This window comes from Ixodes scapularis, unplaced genomic scaffold (assembly GCF_016920785.2).
Source record: "Ixodes scapularis isolate PalLabHiFi unplaced genomic scaffold, ASM1692078v2 PGA_scaffold5__190_contigs__length_132052651, whole genome shotgun sequence".
In the NCBI taxonomy this organism is placed as follows: Eukaryota; Metazoa; Arthropoda; class Arachnida; order Ixodida; family Ixodidae; genus Ixodes; species Ixodes scapularis.
In genome coordinates, this window is record NW_024609880.1 from 71675016 (window position 1) to 71689027 (window position 14012).

Genomic DNA, 14012 nt, shown 5'->3' on the forward strand with positions numbered 1-14012 from the left:
AACCAAACCTCAGTTCTCGCAAGTTATTGGTATTTGAACCCTCGAGGCTCTCTTCAAGTCATATATGTATTCAATGTGTGCAAGTGCTAACGCTGATTCCTGTTCCTATAAAACCTTTTCACACGTATCCCGCACACCGACGGCAAAAAATATTTAAAACGTGTTACAAGATCAACTGCAGAAGTTGCGCGCATAATGGTGTAATGCAATTGAATGGTAAGAATAAGTATCGGACGACACTTTACGGAGTAAGACAAGAGACGCGGTGAAACGCGACGAAAAACACGAATTCAACGCATGCGCCAAGGCGCGGACGGGAGAGCGGAGCAACAAGTTGAAGCAACCTAATGGCGGCCGCATCACGTGATTCCAAGATGGCAGCGCCCATGCGGCGGAGGGTGAAAAGGTCTATAAACGGAGGGTGCGGACAGAAATGCCAGTTTCGTATTTATTTAAACGCAAATTATTACTTAAATAAATTATATTTAAGCATTTAACAAATAATTTTAATTTTATATAAATATATAAAAATATTTTACAAAAATTAGCGCATTTTAAAATTTTTTTATTGTTTTAAAAATACCGGAAAGGACCACGTGTTGACCCTGCTCTACCACAGTTATACGACCTTGTGAGTCGCCGCACGTGGAAAGTTGGGACGGTGGGATGGGTTCTTGCCGGTATTTTATCACTACCCCGATATTCTACGTCAATGCCGGTAAGATAGTATTTGTATATAGGTTACAGCAACAATCTGAACAATAACGCTTTATTCCCAAGTGTATAATCGGGGAAGCGTTACATCTCGGATCTTGAATGGTTCCAGGCCCACACCTCGGCCATCACCACACTGTGGTGCTAGCTGATTCGCTGCACAGACTACACAGGCTGCTTGCTCCGAGTAGCCCTACAATATTTTCTACGGGCACAGATGAACATGGTCTGAAGGTTAGTCTCTACGTGCTTCTACACATGCTCGCTAATGATACGGAAAGCAACCTTACAGCAAGGGTGAGACGTCATGAGGCGATTTCGAGTGTGCGCGTTTGTCTCCGAATCGGCAGGCATACGTTGACCCGGCTAATTTATTGTGTGTGTTTTACCGACGAGTGGGACTGGGTAGTTCAAGCGACAATTTTCTCAGCTGTCAATTAGACAACATAGTAGAGGGTGTCCCCCCAAAAATATTACACGCTAAAACGACTCGCAAAAATCAGAAACTTGACGGATCTTATGGCAACTTTTCTCAAAATTGTCTTTTAACTGGTCACATTGTTGTGCTGAAATTTCAAACTCGGAGCACGCAAAAAAAGAAAAAAAAAAACTGATTTTTTTTAAGGGCTGAGTGGCGCTGTCGGGGGGACGCGGCCATGTTTCTTTGGCTTAAGAGAGATGGCGCTACCAATTCAGTGGACGCGCCGGACAGAAAAGCGCGCTTTAATTCGAGTTTTTGGTTCTGCAGATGCTGCTTTAGAAATGACACCTTTGTCTGCGACAGTTCTTGCTTCATGCATCGTCTGCTTTCGCAGTTTGTCGTTTGCGCTTTTTGACTCGTTGTGTTAACTTCATTCATTATTGCTGTTTCTTGTTTTTATTCAACGCCTTACCATGCGATAACTGAGCTCCAAGGAGAGATAATAATAATAACAATTTGCTCGAGTATGAGCTATCTCCTGGGAGGCATGCAAGATCGCAAGTTGTTCTTTGGTATACTCGGACAGGAAGCCTCAAGAAAGTGTGAAGTGCCGGGCTGCCTTTGACAAGAGACCACCCTCTCAACCCACCGTCATCAAGCGAGTGACCAGGTTTACTCAAGATGGAAACATGGAAAGCAAACCGCCGAACTGCATAGAAACATTGCCAAAACAGACATCAGCAATCCGTTCTTGACGCTTTTGAAGCAGAGCCCACATCTCAATCCGTTGTTTGCTGCTCTTCAGCTCGGCGTAAGCCGGAGCTTCATGTGGCGGGTGCTTCGCCGGCGAATATACCCGTTCAAAGCGCAGCTCTTGTACGAACTGAAGCCGGAGGACTATGCACGGCGAGAGCAGTTTTGTGAGGACGAGCTGTTGCAGATTCTGTTTTCCTTCTTGACGGCCGTGTCAACAAGCAGAACCGCAGGACATGTTCTAAAACGAGCCCGCACTGGTCAACTGAACATGCTGTGCAGTCGCCGAGAGTCGTTGCGTTTTGTGGCATATGGCGAGAGTTTGTCGTTGGGCCATTCTTTTTCGACTCGACGGTGACAAGTGACTTTTATGTCGAGATACTACCAGAGCTGGAATCTGCGCATATGCAACATGTGGTTTGCTTATTTTAATAGGCTGGAGCTCCTCCCCACTATGGAACCCATATGAGAGCCTGGCTTGACCGCAAGTTTCTCGGGAGATGGATGGGCCGCGGTTCTCTGAACATGCCTTGGCCTCCTTGATCTTCTGACCTTACCCCTTGCGATTTTCTTGTCTTGTATCATCAATGTGTCCAACCATCAGCGATGAAATGCGGGAGGCGAGGGCTATGAGAGGAGGCTGAACAGATACATAGAAGTTTGGAATGGGCACGTTGAGCTGGGCGACTAACCATTTGCTTTCCTTCTTGCGAGTGTATGTGCGTCTGTGTAAACTAGAAATTTGACCGCAACCACGAGGACCATAGTTCAGATTTCGGTGGCTCTTTTCAGAGCCACCAAATCGCTGTTTTTTGGGGCGCACTCCTGATTGCTTCTTGCGTCTTGGCATTCAAACGTCAAACTGTGAAATCAGATGATGCACGAAACAAGAACCGTCACAGACCGAGGAACATTATTTGTGAAGCAGCTTTTGGCAGTTTCATTTAGCAATATTAATGGCGAGACACTTTTTGCATTGCGAAACTTAACTGAAAACCCAAACAACTTCATTTTGGCAAATATCCGACCAAACCAGAAACTTGGATAACAGCGTGGTTTTTCTCCCAGCGCGTCCAGTGAATCGATAGTGCCATCTCTGGATAAGGCAAAGAAACCCATCGTTCGGCATATCCTCGACAGCTACCACTCCGCCGTTGAAGAGATCAGTTTTTCTTTTTTTATTTCCCTTTTTCTGTGAGGTCCATCTTGAAATTTTAGCACGGCAATGTGACCAGTTAAAGACATTTTTGAGAGAAGTTGAAACGTGATCCATCAAGTTTCTGATCTTTGCAAGCCATTTTAGCATGCAAGTTTTTTTTGGGGACACCCTATACGTTTTATCCTCTTCTCCTATCATTTGATAATATGCAGCACATCATTTCATAATTTAAACCCATACGACATAAGAAGCTGATGTTGATAAATGTAGAAAGCTACTCATTAAAGCATGACACTGTCCGTATTTAGACTTCTCACCATGCGTTGTCATTGCCTTTGAGGATAATCGTTTCAGGCTCTCTTGGTTGCTTCCATGCAAATTCCATGCCATGCTTCCATGCCTATGGATCCTGAGCTGGCTAGTTCCAATCCCAGCTGAGGTGCCTGCAAATTGATAGAGGGTTATTGCAGGGAAAGTGCCGCATAGCGAAGCTTTTGGTTTCATGTCAAATGATTGCATATGGTCTAAATTAATGCCCAATCCTTTCCTGAGTCATGCCATGAGAGGGCGTATATAAAGAGGACACAGCTCTATGGAAAAGAGTTTTCCTGAGAAGACTGGCCATTTATTTCAATATACAGATACAGCAAGCTGCTTCTAAAGCCAAGCAAGATGAACTGTCTTTCTGCAACAGAATATCAAAACAGTTCAAGGTAGGTAGCTTCCTACATATCTAGTCTCATTGTCTAAGCTAACTGCTGACAGAAATTATTTCTCATAGGACCTCTTTGACAGCACTGGCATCACATACACCGACTATGTTCGAACAACAGAAGAAAGGCATAAAGCATGTGTCAGACATTTTTGGGTAAGTGCGAAAAAACTGGCATTTTTTTACTGTTTATCTTATATGCTTGGTCCATAAGCCATGAGTGTTCAAGGTATGAGTGAAATGGTTTGTTTTCTCATTCCAATACACCTCGATTTGTATTTATTTCAGTAACATTGCCATTCATATACTTTTTTGTTTTATGGCTGGGCATGCGCTTTGGCTGTTTGTGCATTTCAGTATAGTCCTGCTTTTACCTCAGGCACTTAGCTTTCTCAGTGTTCTTGCTTAGAGAAGATTAGCATTCAAAGTCTCACAAACAAAAACATAGAATGAGCTGTTCATATGTTTGCTTTTCATTATGAAGAGTAGTGTACTTATTTCCAATTCTCTGAGGATGTGACATTGTTTATGGAACTGCATATTGAGTGTGTCAATTGCAGAGGGTGTCGTCTCATCAAGCACTGAATGAACAAACTCTCTCTTCCACATATACGAGGCAAATAAAAAGCAAGACTGGAGCATAAAGTGTTTCTATCTATGGAAGTTTTCATCTCAATTCAGGCACGGTTTTAAATTTGTAGAGTGTCACAAAAGAGACCTAGTACTTAATTTTGAGAAATTGGAAAATAGCAAGTGGTCAAGCATGCAATCCTCAATGGGTGAGGGGAGCATCAGTTTTCGCCTCCGTCACTTCAATGGTCTGTAACTTTAAAACAAAAATCCACCAAACTTCCCGTTTGCGTTCTTTCATTTCAAGGGTGCTCCCAAGACTTGCACTTTTTTGGTCAAAATTAAAAATTCAAACCCAAAACCATGCCTGAATTGAGATGAAAATACCTATATGACAGTCTGGTGTTTATTAAAATGACTTATATGTTCCACAATGACTTGAGTTTTGTTACCACTTATCTGAAAAACATGTCTAAGGTTAATTTTTGGTGCCTTTTGCTAGAAAAGGTAAATTATAAAGACATTAACTACTATTTGTGTTTTCTTTTCATTTGTTTTAATTAAGCGATTTTGTTCTCATAGGAAGTGCTGCAGAAGAAAGAGCACATATACACTGGTACATACAAGGGATGGTATTCAACCCAAGAAGAGCTATTTCTCTCTGATTCTGAGATCAAAGAGGTTCCAAAAGAAGATGGAACTCCACAAAAAGTATGTCTGCATTCTAAAAGGAGAGGAGTAGCAAGACTCTCTTGCAGATGTGTGTCATTAGTAATGAGATATCTATCTTCCATTTCACTTTATGATGATGGCGTAGGCCACTACAAGCTATCTAAGCCAATCCAATGTTTTCCGAGTGTCACGTGGCCTTTGGGAGGGGGCAGTAGCGTGCGGGATGCGTAGTCACATGATATGTTCATAGGATTGGATTGGCTGGGATGGCTTGCAGCATTTCCTGTGGTCCATCATAGGGTGGAATGGAGTATATCAATGTGCTTTCCAAATAGTTGTGCTCAGTGTGTAACAATTCTGGGTAGATTTTATTTGGCACCTGTTTTGTTTCCTCATAGTTCTAGTTTCTTATGCACATTGATTCTGCTACCAGATGTGTATAGACCTCGAGTACCATGTATCCAGTGGTGTTCCAACTTGTTTTTGAGTGGGGGGGGGGTGAACCAGACCCTCTCCCCCCCAGGGCCGGGGGGCATTGCCCTTGAATCCAATGTTTTGCAATTTATTTAGTAAACTTTTGCAGGGGTGGAACGGCTGCGCCATTTGCGCCATTTTGCGCCAGGCGCATTTATCTGCGCCATCCTGCGCCATTTCGCGGAAACTGCGCTACAGCCAATACATCGCGCCATTGTGCTCCAAATCGCTGAACGTGCGCCCAATTTTTTTTTTTTTTTCATTTTGTCTTGGTTTTGGTTTTTATCGACTCGATTGGCAACAATGAGCGCGTTTAGCTTGGTCGGCCTTGCAATCCTTTGTTCTGTTTATTCTTCCTTTGTATCCCAATTCCCGAGTCGGAAGCGCGCGAAAAAACTCGGGGTTCCAATTCCAAGTGCTACACCACCTGCGACTGGATTGTTGTTCTTCAACCATAAGCGGCTAAGCAAGTCGGCCGAGAAGAGGTAGAGCCGTTAAGCGTCAGATTACCTGAGGCTCTGCGGCCCGGGTTCCGGACGTCAGCCAGTTGAAAACACATTAGCAAACAATTCCTTTTAGTACTTCTTCTTTAGAAGTTGGAACCGCATTCCTGCAAGATAAATCGTGATTTGATAGAACTGAAACGCAGTCCGATCCGAAACCTTGCTGGCCAGCAGCTCTCACGCGAGCGATAGATCTTGCTTGACAAGCCTTGCTCCTGCTTATCGCTAAGAACACGATAACTCCGTTAATCGTAGTCTGCTGCTTCAATATTGAGTTATACAATAGTATAAACTCGGAATTTGTTGCCCTGTTCCTCCGCGCAACTGCACGTCCGTTTCTCACGCACGTCACGTGGTTCGCACATATAATTACCATCTCGAACAGGTGTGAGTTGTGCCATAAGCAGTGCTGGTTTGCATTTTGAGCAGCTGAAAGCCACTCAGAAAATATCAAGGACACTATCTGCAGAAACATATGGTACTTGCTTTTTGGTTCTCATTAAGGCTCACAAAGTTTCAAGTTTTCACACCTGTTACACTGTTATCCCACCTACATAGGTCCCTAACCACCATCTGTGTTGTTCTTTTGTGCTGCTAAGCACAACTGAAATTGCTCCCGTGCTTGTCTAAAACACAAGCTGAAGTGCAATCAAAACTGATCTGAGCTGCTCCTAGCCTGCTCCAGAACATCGTTTTAGCTGCTCCCAACCTGCTCCAAAACAGCTGTTTCAGCTGCTCCTGTGGCTGCTCCCAAGTACATTTCATGAGTTCCACCCCTGCTTTTGTGACTCACTGTATCGATTCCTCTGCAACATCGATAAAAAACGCACAAAAGCAACCTGATGTCTCTCGAAGGCCAGATGCCATTCGTCCGCAAAATCTTCCAGAAGTGGCTGCGTCCCACACGCCCACTGACAAACCCATATTGTGACACAATATTAACTACTACTACTACTACTGCTACTAATATTATTATTAAGAATACTACTACTACTACTACTAATAATAATAATAATAATGATGATCATATGTTTTTCTGGTAGTGTCCAAAAACAGTCACATAAGACTACTTATTGGAAAGAGAGCGAGAGAGAGACCGAGAGAGAGGGGGGAGGGTTTATTAAGGAAGGACAGAGAGGTTAACCTGAGCGTAGGTTCTGGTTGGCTACTTTGTACTGGCGAGAAGGAGGAAAGGGAAGAAGAGATAAGCCAAAACTCTAAAAAGATAAAGCAAAACATTGACCTAATTTAGAAGTTTGGCCCTCGCGCAGTATGGGCATTATTATAAAAACAAGACAACACAGTACACTCCATCAAAGTGCTACTACTGAAAGTATACTCTTAAAAAGATAAAACACGAAATCAAGCAACACAAAGAGCATGACATGCAATATATATTTTCGATTTTCCAAGAAATTATAAGCATATATGTCCATATCGGTGTCAGACATTTCGTTATAGAGATGCTGAACTCTAGACATGGGCGAGGCAGGAGGATGGTTATTCAAGTAAAATGGCGAAATAAATCTACCACTCCGAATAGGGGCATAACAACTTGGTACCCCTTGGGTGCTGCCGGCCAGCGTTTCCCCTACCCAGTGGCAGCTGTTTCAGGGGGGCGGGGAGCAAAACACATGCCTTGCCCCTCACTCTGAGAACTGGGGGGGGGGGGGGGGGGAAGGGGAAGGGGGGGGGGAGGCAGGCAAGTGCCCCTTTGCCCCCCCGGTTTGTAGCCCATGCATGTATCTAGTGCTGAAATTCAAGCATAGTCTATGCAGCAAAGCATTACGTCACTGTAGCCTTCTGAGGAAGTGAGGTCGCCCGTTTTTATCTCCAGATAAGCATAGAGTCTGGCCACCCTGTAGAATGGATGGAAGAGAAGAACTATGTCTTCCGCCTTTCCCGGTTTCAAGATGACTTAATTCATTGGCTGAAATCCCCAGGTAACTGACTTCCTTATGTGCCTAAACACAGTGCGCTGTGAGATGGCTCAGGTAAGGCAGCAGCTTGGTTGGATTAAATACTTGACTCAGGTGTTGTCAAGCCAGCCAAGTTCCAAGACCTCCTGGTACACTGGATTAGGGCAGGACTCCAAGACCTGTCTGTATCCAGACAGAGCTCACGTGTCAAGTGGGGCATCATGGTTCCAGGGGATGAGACACAGACTGTAAGTGTTAATGAAAACATGATATGTTTGAGTATTGAGTGCTTTGACACGGGCACTGCATCATTTATTTACATATCTTGCAGATATATGTATGGCTCGACGCTCTAGTCAACTACCTCACTGTCAGTGGTTACCCAGGCCCAAACCACAGTTGGCCTCCGGACTGCCATGTTATCGGAAAGGACATCTTAAAGTGTGTAGGCCCTGTTGGATCAGGGGATGGCTTTTCCAGTATTTGAATTTCAGTGATGAGTGAGGCTTTTCTGTAACTCGTATCACATATTGCCTGACTGCTTTCTGTATTTCAGATTTCATGGCATCTACTGGCCGGCTTTCTTAATAGCAGCTGGGCTGGAGCCACCACGGAGTATCCTCTGTCACTCACATTGGACAGTTAACAACGAAAAGGTGGTTGCTTTTATTTCATGCATTGAGGGGGACGGGGGGGGGGGGGAGGGGTTGTGGTGGCAGGGGAAGGGGGATTACAACAAAGTTTTCTTTGTACAAAGAGTGCCTAGATAATATTTTTCTGAAGTAGAGACTTCTTGCTTGATTATTCAGATGTCGAAAAGCAAGGGCAATGTCTTGTGTCCTGTGAAGAAAGTGGACAAGTACACTGCTGACGGCATCCGGTACTTTCTACTCAGAGAAGGTGTTCCACATTCGGATGGCAGTAAGTACACCTTTGTGCTTGGGAATTTTTGTTTTACATGTTGAGTGCAGTTGCTTTTTTAAAAGTGGGCAAACTGCAGTATATTTTATTCCCTTCTTAGCCTTGGAAAGCTAAGAAGTGTGTAAGTGCTAATAATCTGATACATTTTATTTTGATAAATGCACAATATACTACAGATCAGGGATGGGCAAAATACATGCAAATATGTATCGAAATACAAATACAACATACTTCATCAAAAATGTATTTAATTACAAATCTAATTACATTTAAAAAGAAGCATTTAAGTACAACATACAAATACAACCAAATGTATTTGGTCTCCTCCAAATACTCTTCCAATTACATTCTTCAAAATTTGTTTCAGCGACTTCAGGGCACCTGCAACGGGTTTCTGGGTATCTCATTTTAATTTTGCATGGCACACTCGGGAGTTAGTGTGCGAGGCTCTAGTAAAGTAATAGAAATATAATTAAAAAAAATGTAATCAGCTTGGACGTAATAGGTGAAAAAAGTACAGAGCTTCAAGCAGCTTTTTTTGTCGATTACATTTTGGTATAGACCAACAAAGAACTGAGATGACCAAAATGCGCAGCACTAGCCAGAGAATTTTTTATTGTTGCAACTGGCACCAGTTACGAGAATCTGGACGACCCACGCATTTAGAATCTTCCAGGCAAAAATATGGATGGAAATCAGGCTGGAAAGAATCAGAAGTGGTTACGGGAACTTATTTAGCCTGTCTGCCTGTGAACGTCGATTTCGTCATTATTCTTGCCCTGGACTAGCACCGTAATCACAAAGTCACTAAACGCTTGTGCTTGATTGAGAGACTGCATTCGGTGCAGAACATAGTTTTTTTCCTGCTCTGGACACATCTTAGGATGAGCAAAATGAGTCGTGACAATAAATTTGAGGGATGTATTTTAGCCCACAAAGTTGTATTCACTTACAATTGTATTTGAAATACCCACGTTTTAGTATTTAAATACACATGTCAAATACATTACCCAATTTATAATTAAATACAAATTTAAAATACACAAAGTATTTGAAATATGTACTTCAAATACTTGTATGTGAAATACTGCCCATCCCTGCTACAAATAATAGGACACTTTAGTGCACATCATTTTCAGATTTGTATCAGCTCATGTCGCACTTGTACTTTACCATGATCACTTGTGTGGCCACACCATAGGTGCTGGAGGTTAATCATAATCTACACTAAAGTATTGTTAGTTTTCCATATGTCTTTTATGCCAAAGCTATTTTGGTTTTGCGATTTTACACATTTTGCTAATGGAACACAGTCACAGTGTCCAACTGAAATTGTTTCTAGATTTCAACAGTGTCAAGGTTCAGCGACTGCTGAATGCTGAACTGGCTGACACCCTTGGAAATCTGCTAAGCAGATGCACGGCCCCCCTGGTGAACAAGCAGCAGATATTCCCTGCCTACAACAGCAAGAGCTTTGAAGAGTTGCCAGACGGTCAGAAAGTCCTCGTGGAACTGCAAGGTCTTCCTGGTCAGCAGTCTGTAGTACATCTTATCTCGTGATTTGCGGCTTTTTTGTGTCGTCTGCACCACAGTGCTGAATCTTATACATACTCGCATTTTGTTAAAATCTCGTGTTCCTCCAAAAAGATCCGGAAAAACAGTCTTGTCCTTTTCACAAAATGAGAAGGTTTCATTTTGTGAATATCTTGCAGAAGATTGTCTTAACAACTAGTTTGAGGTACGAGAGCATACATTATAACATGGCAATAGTTGATAAAATCGATCACATGTAGCCATGATGCCCACAAGCTTAATTACGCTACACTGCATGGTGGATGTTTCTGCAGCTTGTTAAGTATGGGTTTTCAAACTGGCTTCGTAGGAACCTAGGGGTTCCCAAAAGTAATCCCATGGGTCCCCCAGCCCCCAAATTTCCTCAACAGTCCTTTTCAGAAACTGAAGTATTCCTAGTTTGAGCTCTATTCTAGCAGACCTCCCGTAAGATACCACGGAAGCACCCACGTCCTTCAAGCGCCCACTATTAATATGTTCCAAACTTGGGAGTTCTGCAAATTACACATTAAGCGCCCGATTCGACCAGACAAGCGCCCATGTCTAGATCGATCCAGTTTTCAGTGAAAGTGAAGTGGGCGCTCCCCCGGTATTTTACCCTTTGATGCATAATAATGAGCCAAACACTTCCTACTGTGTGCATTATTGTTTACAAGGTTTGTAGGCTTCTGTACTGCTTTATTGCTTCAATACTGAGGCCCTTTTCATGCAGCGGTGAAAGCTCAAACTACAGTTGGTTCATGGAAGGGAGTCGCAGAGAAAGCAGGAGAGGTAGCGGAACTCGCCTTCCAGGCGCCAATCGCACTTCGAGCCTCTGCCGCTTGGTGTCACCTTTATGTGCAAAGATCCATTGTTCTTAACATAACGATCTCTGTGCAGACAAAGTGAAGGCAAGGTACCTTGAAGGCAACATCTACCAAGGCCTCGACGAGGTGATGCACGTTCTGCGGCGGACGAACGCCGTCGTTCAAGATGCCAAACCCTGGGAGCTGGCCAAGTCTCCGGATGCTGGACATCGTTTGGATGCTGTGTTGCACATGGCCCTCGAAGTGCTCAGGGTGTCCGCCATCGTTCTGCAGCCCGTGATTCCGGTGCTTTCGACAAGGATCCTGGACAAGCTGCAAGTCGGCGGCGACGAACGAACGTGGTCCTGCGCCGAGACTCCCGACGTCCGACAGAGGCCGCTCACGACAGACAAGACGCACGTGTTTTCTAGGCTTCGAACTGCGAGCACGTAACTTTTCAAGGTTAGTTTTAGGACAAATAAAGGGTTGTAGATAGTGTTTTCTGCTCAGCTGGACGTCACTTGGTATGGTCCAGTCATAAAAAAAAAAAAAAAAAAAAAAAAAAAAAAAAAAAAAAACATTATGTGGTCCAGTCATAGTCAAAAGGATGCCAAAACTCAAACAGTAGGCCTGTTGTGTGGTCTTCACTGCTCCTCGTCGACCGAGCCTTGAGCGCGCTCGCGCTGTTGCATCACAAAAGTCGGGGTGCTCGTGTTGGAGGTAGGACGCTTGGGGGCTTCAGGCTTCTCTCCGAGTGAGGTCATGATGCTGTCCTACTCGCTCAATCTACTTACATTGGGTTTCCTTGCACTGGTCTACAGTGCAAGGGATTGCGATTGGCAATACCTTGTACAGAGAGTGCAGCCTTGGTGTAGGGCAGTGTGTGTGTTTTGAGATGGGGTGCGCATCTAAATGCACTCACCCGAATGGACATAGCGTAGTGATGTGATTGCTGCTCACTTTGCGCTAAAGCACTTACCCTGCTACATTTTGCTGCATTTCACAAAAATGTGATGATGTCCCAGTACTGCACCAAAAAATAATTTTGCTTGATCACTAATTAAACTAGCTCAAGCGTTGCTACACTGACGAATCGTTACGGTAGGCGTGTGCGAGTTTTCAAACCTTTCAAATACTGTTTGATTCAATATTGATTGAATCTTTTAATGGAGTGATAACAGACAGTCCTCGACGTGGTTGCACCCTGTTGTCGGTTTGGGCGGGTTAGCTAGCTCTGTTGAGTGCGCTTGTTATCGCGCACTGGTGCAGTGTGGAAAAGCAACACTTGCAGAGCCTACACCGTGATTCTACATATCTCGCATCGCCGCAGTGCAGCCACGTGCTATGGGGAAAAGCACTCGTCCAGAGCTGAATGGTGCACGCGCATGTGACGAGTATATATAAAAAACAAGAACACAAATTTAGTGAGTGTTTGATGATAAGCTGATCTTGCAGAAAAATTAGCAAAAGACGCACGCTGGTACTCGATATGATAGATTGCGATATTCTGACAAATTCTGTATATCATTTGTCATAATTTGTTCTTAAATTAGAGATTTAAGGAGGGATACTTGTGCAGTGAGATTATTAATTAATGACGTTGATTACGTGTGGCGCTCGACTTTATCAGTTCGCGGGTCCGCGGACGAGGCGCGAATCGTAGGAATCGGTGATGTGACAGTCACATAATGCACGGTCCGCGGACAAAAATAGCGATTTGGTTCGTCGTGTGAATCGGCTTTAATCGGTTGTTCGCTTTTGAAATTCCTATATGTCCGTTGCTTGTTGAAAGATCTGGTTAAGTTGTCTTCGACTTATATGTTTATTCTTTCTTCAATTTTGACAAAAGATTGGGCTCCTTATCTGAAGTAAGAATAGCAGTTTTATTGCAATCTGATATATTGATTCGATTTGGGCATACTTCCAGTGAAACACTTTTTGGTTTGATTTCATACTTGAAAGAACCATTCACAGATTTTCATCTTATGCCTTTTATTTATTTATTTGCTTTACGCTCAGGGCCCGTGGGCATTACAGAGGGGGAGAGCAAAGTTGGGATCAAAACACTGTAATGTATGGTTATTCACCCCCCCCCCCCCCCCCAAGAAGAAAAAAAAAAGATTGGTAAGAGCAGACCTAATGAGTAGTGTCAGTTATGGATGCAATTGGTCCGGGAAGGTGGTTCCAGTCGAGGGATGTGCGAGGAAGGAAACAAAATTGGAATGTAGATGTGATAGCGACAAATACCTCAACTTTATGCTGATGATCATGACGAGCAGAAATATTAAAGGGACGAGTGATTAATTTGTCGCGAAGCACAGAGTTGTTATAAAAAAAGTTTGTGAAATAAAGATAGGTGTGAAAGCTTACGTCGCAGGAAGAGGGGCGGAAGTGACAAAGTAGATTTCATAGAAGTTATGCTAGATATATAATAATTAGAAAGAATAAAACGAGCGGATTTATTTTGAATGCCTTCCAACGCGGTTATGAGTAGCTTGTCCGTGATCCCAGACAGAGGCTGCATTTTCCAACTTCGGTCGAACTACAGTTTTATAAAGAATTAGCTTGGAGGGAAACAGCTGCTAATGGAAAGTTACGCCTGAAGTAGCCTAACATACGGTTGACATTAGATGTGATATACTGTACATGTGTTTTCCATGAGAGATTGGAAGTTATATGCACACCTAAATATTTGTAAGAAGATGTCGTGTCAAGCTCAGCCTGATTAAGAAAGTAGTTCCGAGTTTCATGTGACTGGCGAGATACACGCATGGACTTACATTTGTTAGTATTAAGCGTCATAGACCATACGTCACACCACTGGTAGATAGTGTTAA

At 43.4% G+C, this 14012-nt stretch overlaps 1 protein-coding gene across 1 annotated transcript; it reads left to right on the forward strand.

Moving 5' to 3' along the window:
• The first annotated feature begins 604 nt into the window (after nt 1-604).
• Nucleotides 605-11673, forward strand: LOC8042291 (methionine--tRNA ligase, mitochondrial). The gene is made up of 12 exons (XM_002415383.4): nt 605-718; nt 827-948; nt 3689-3760; nt 3829-3915; nt 4912-5040; nt 7816-7921; nt 8012-8145; nt 8229-8338; nt 8454-8553; nt 8707-8818; nt 10161-10346; nt 11270-11673. The coding sequence occupies exons 1-12, from the start codon at nt 667-669 to the stop codon at nt 11626-11628; spliced, it is 1569 nt and encodes a 522-aa protein (XP_002415428.3). The 5' UTR covers nt 605-666; the 3' UTR covers nt 11629-11673.
• Nucleotides 11674-14012: the final 2339 nt, after the last annotated feature.

Bases quoted from the DNA above. Each gene is read 5' to 3' on its own strand.
- LOC8042291 (XM_002415383.4), top strand. From the start codon at position 667: ATGGGTTCTTGCCGGTATTTTATCACTACCCCGATATTCTACGTCAAT. The intron at 949-3,688 runs GTTAGTCTCTAC...TTCAATATACAG, and splicing joins CAGATGAACATGGTCTGAAG to ATACAGCAAGCTGCTTCTAA. The intron at 10,347-11,269 runs GTCAGCAGTCTG...ATCTCTGTGCAG, and splicing joins GGAACTGCAAGGTCTTCCTG to ACAAAGTGAAGGCAAGGTAC.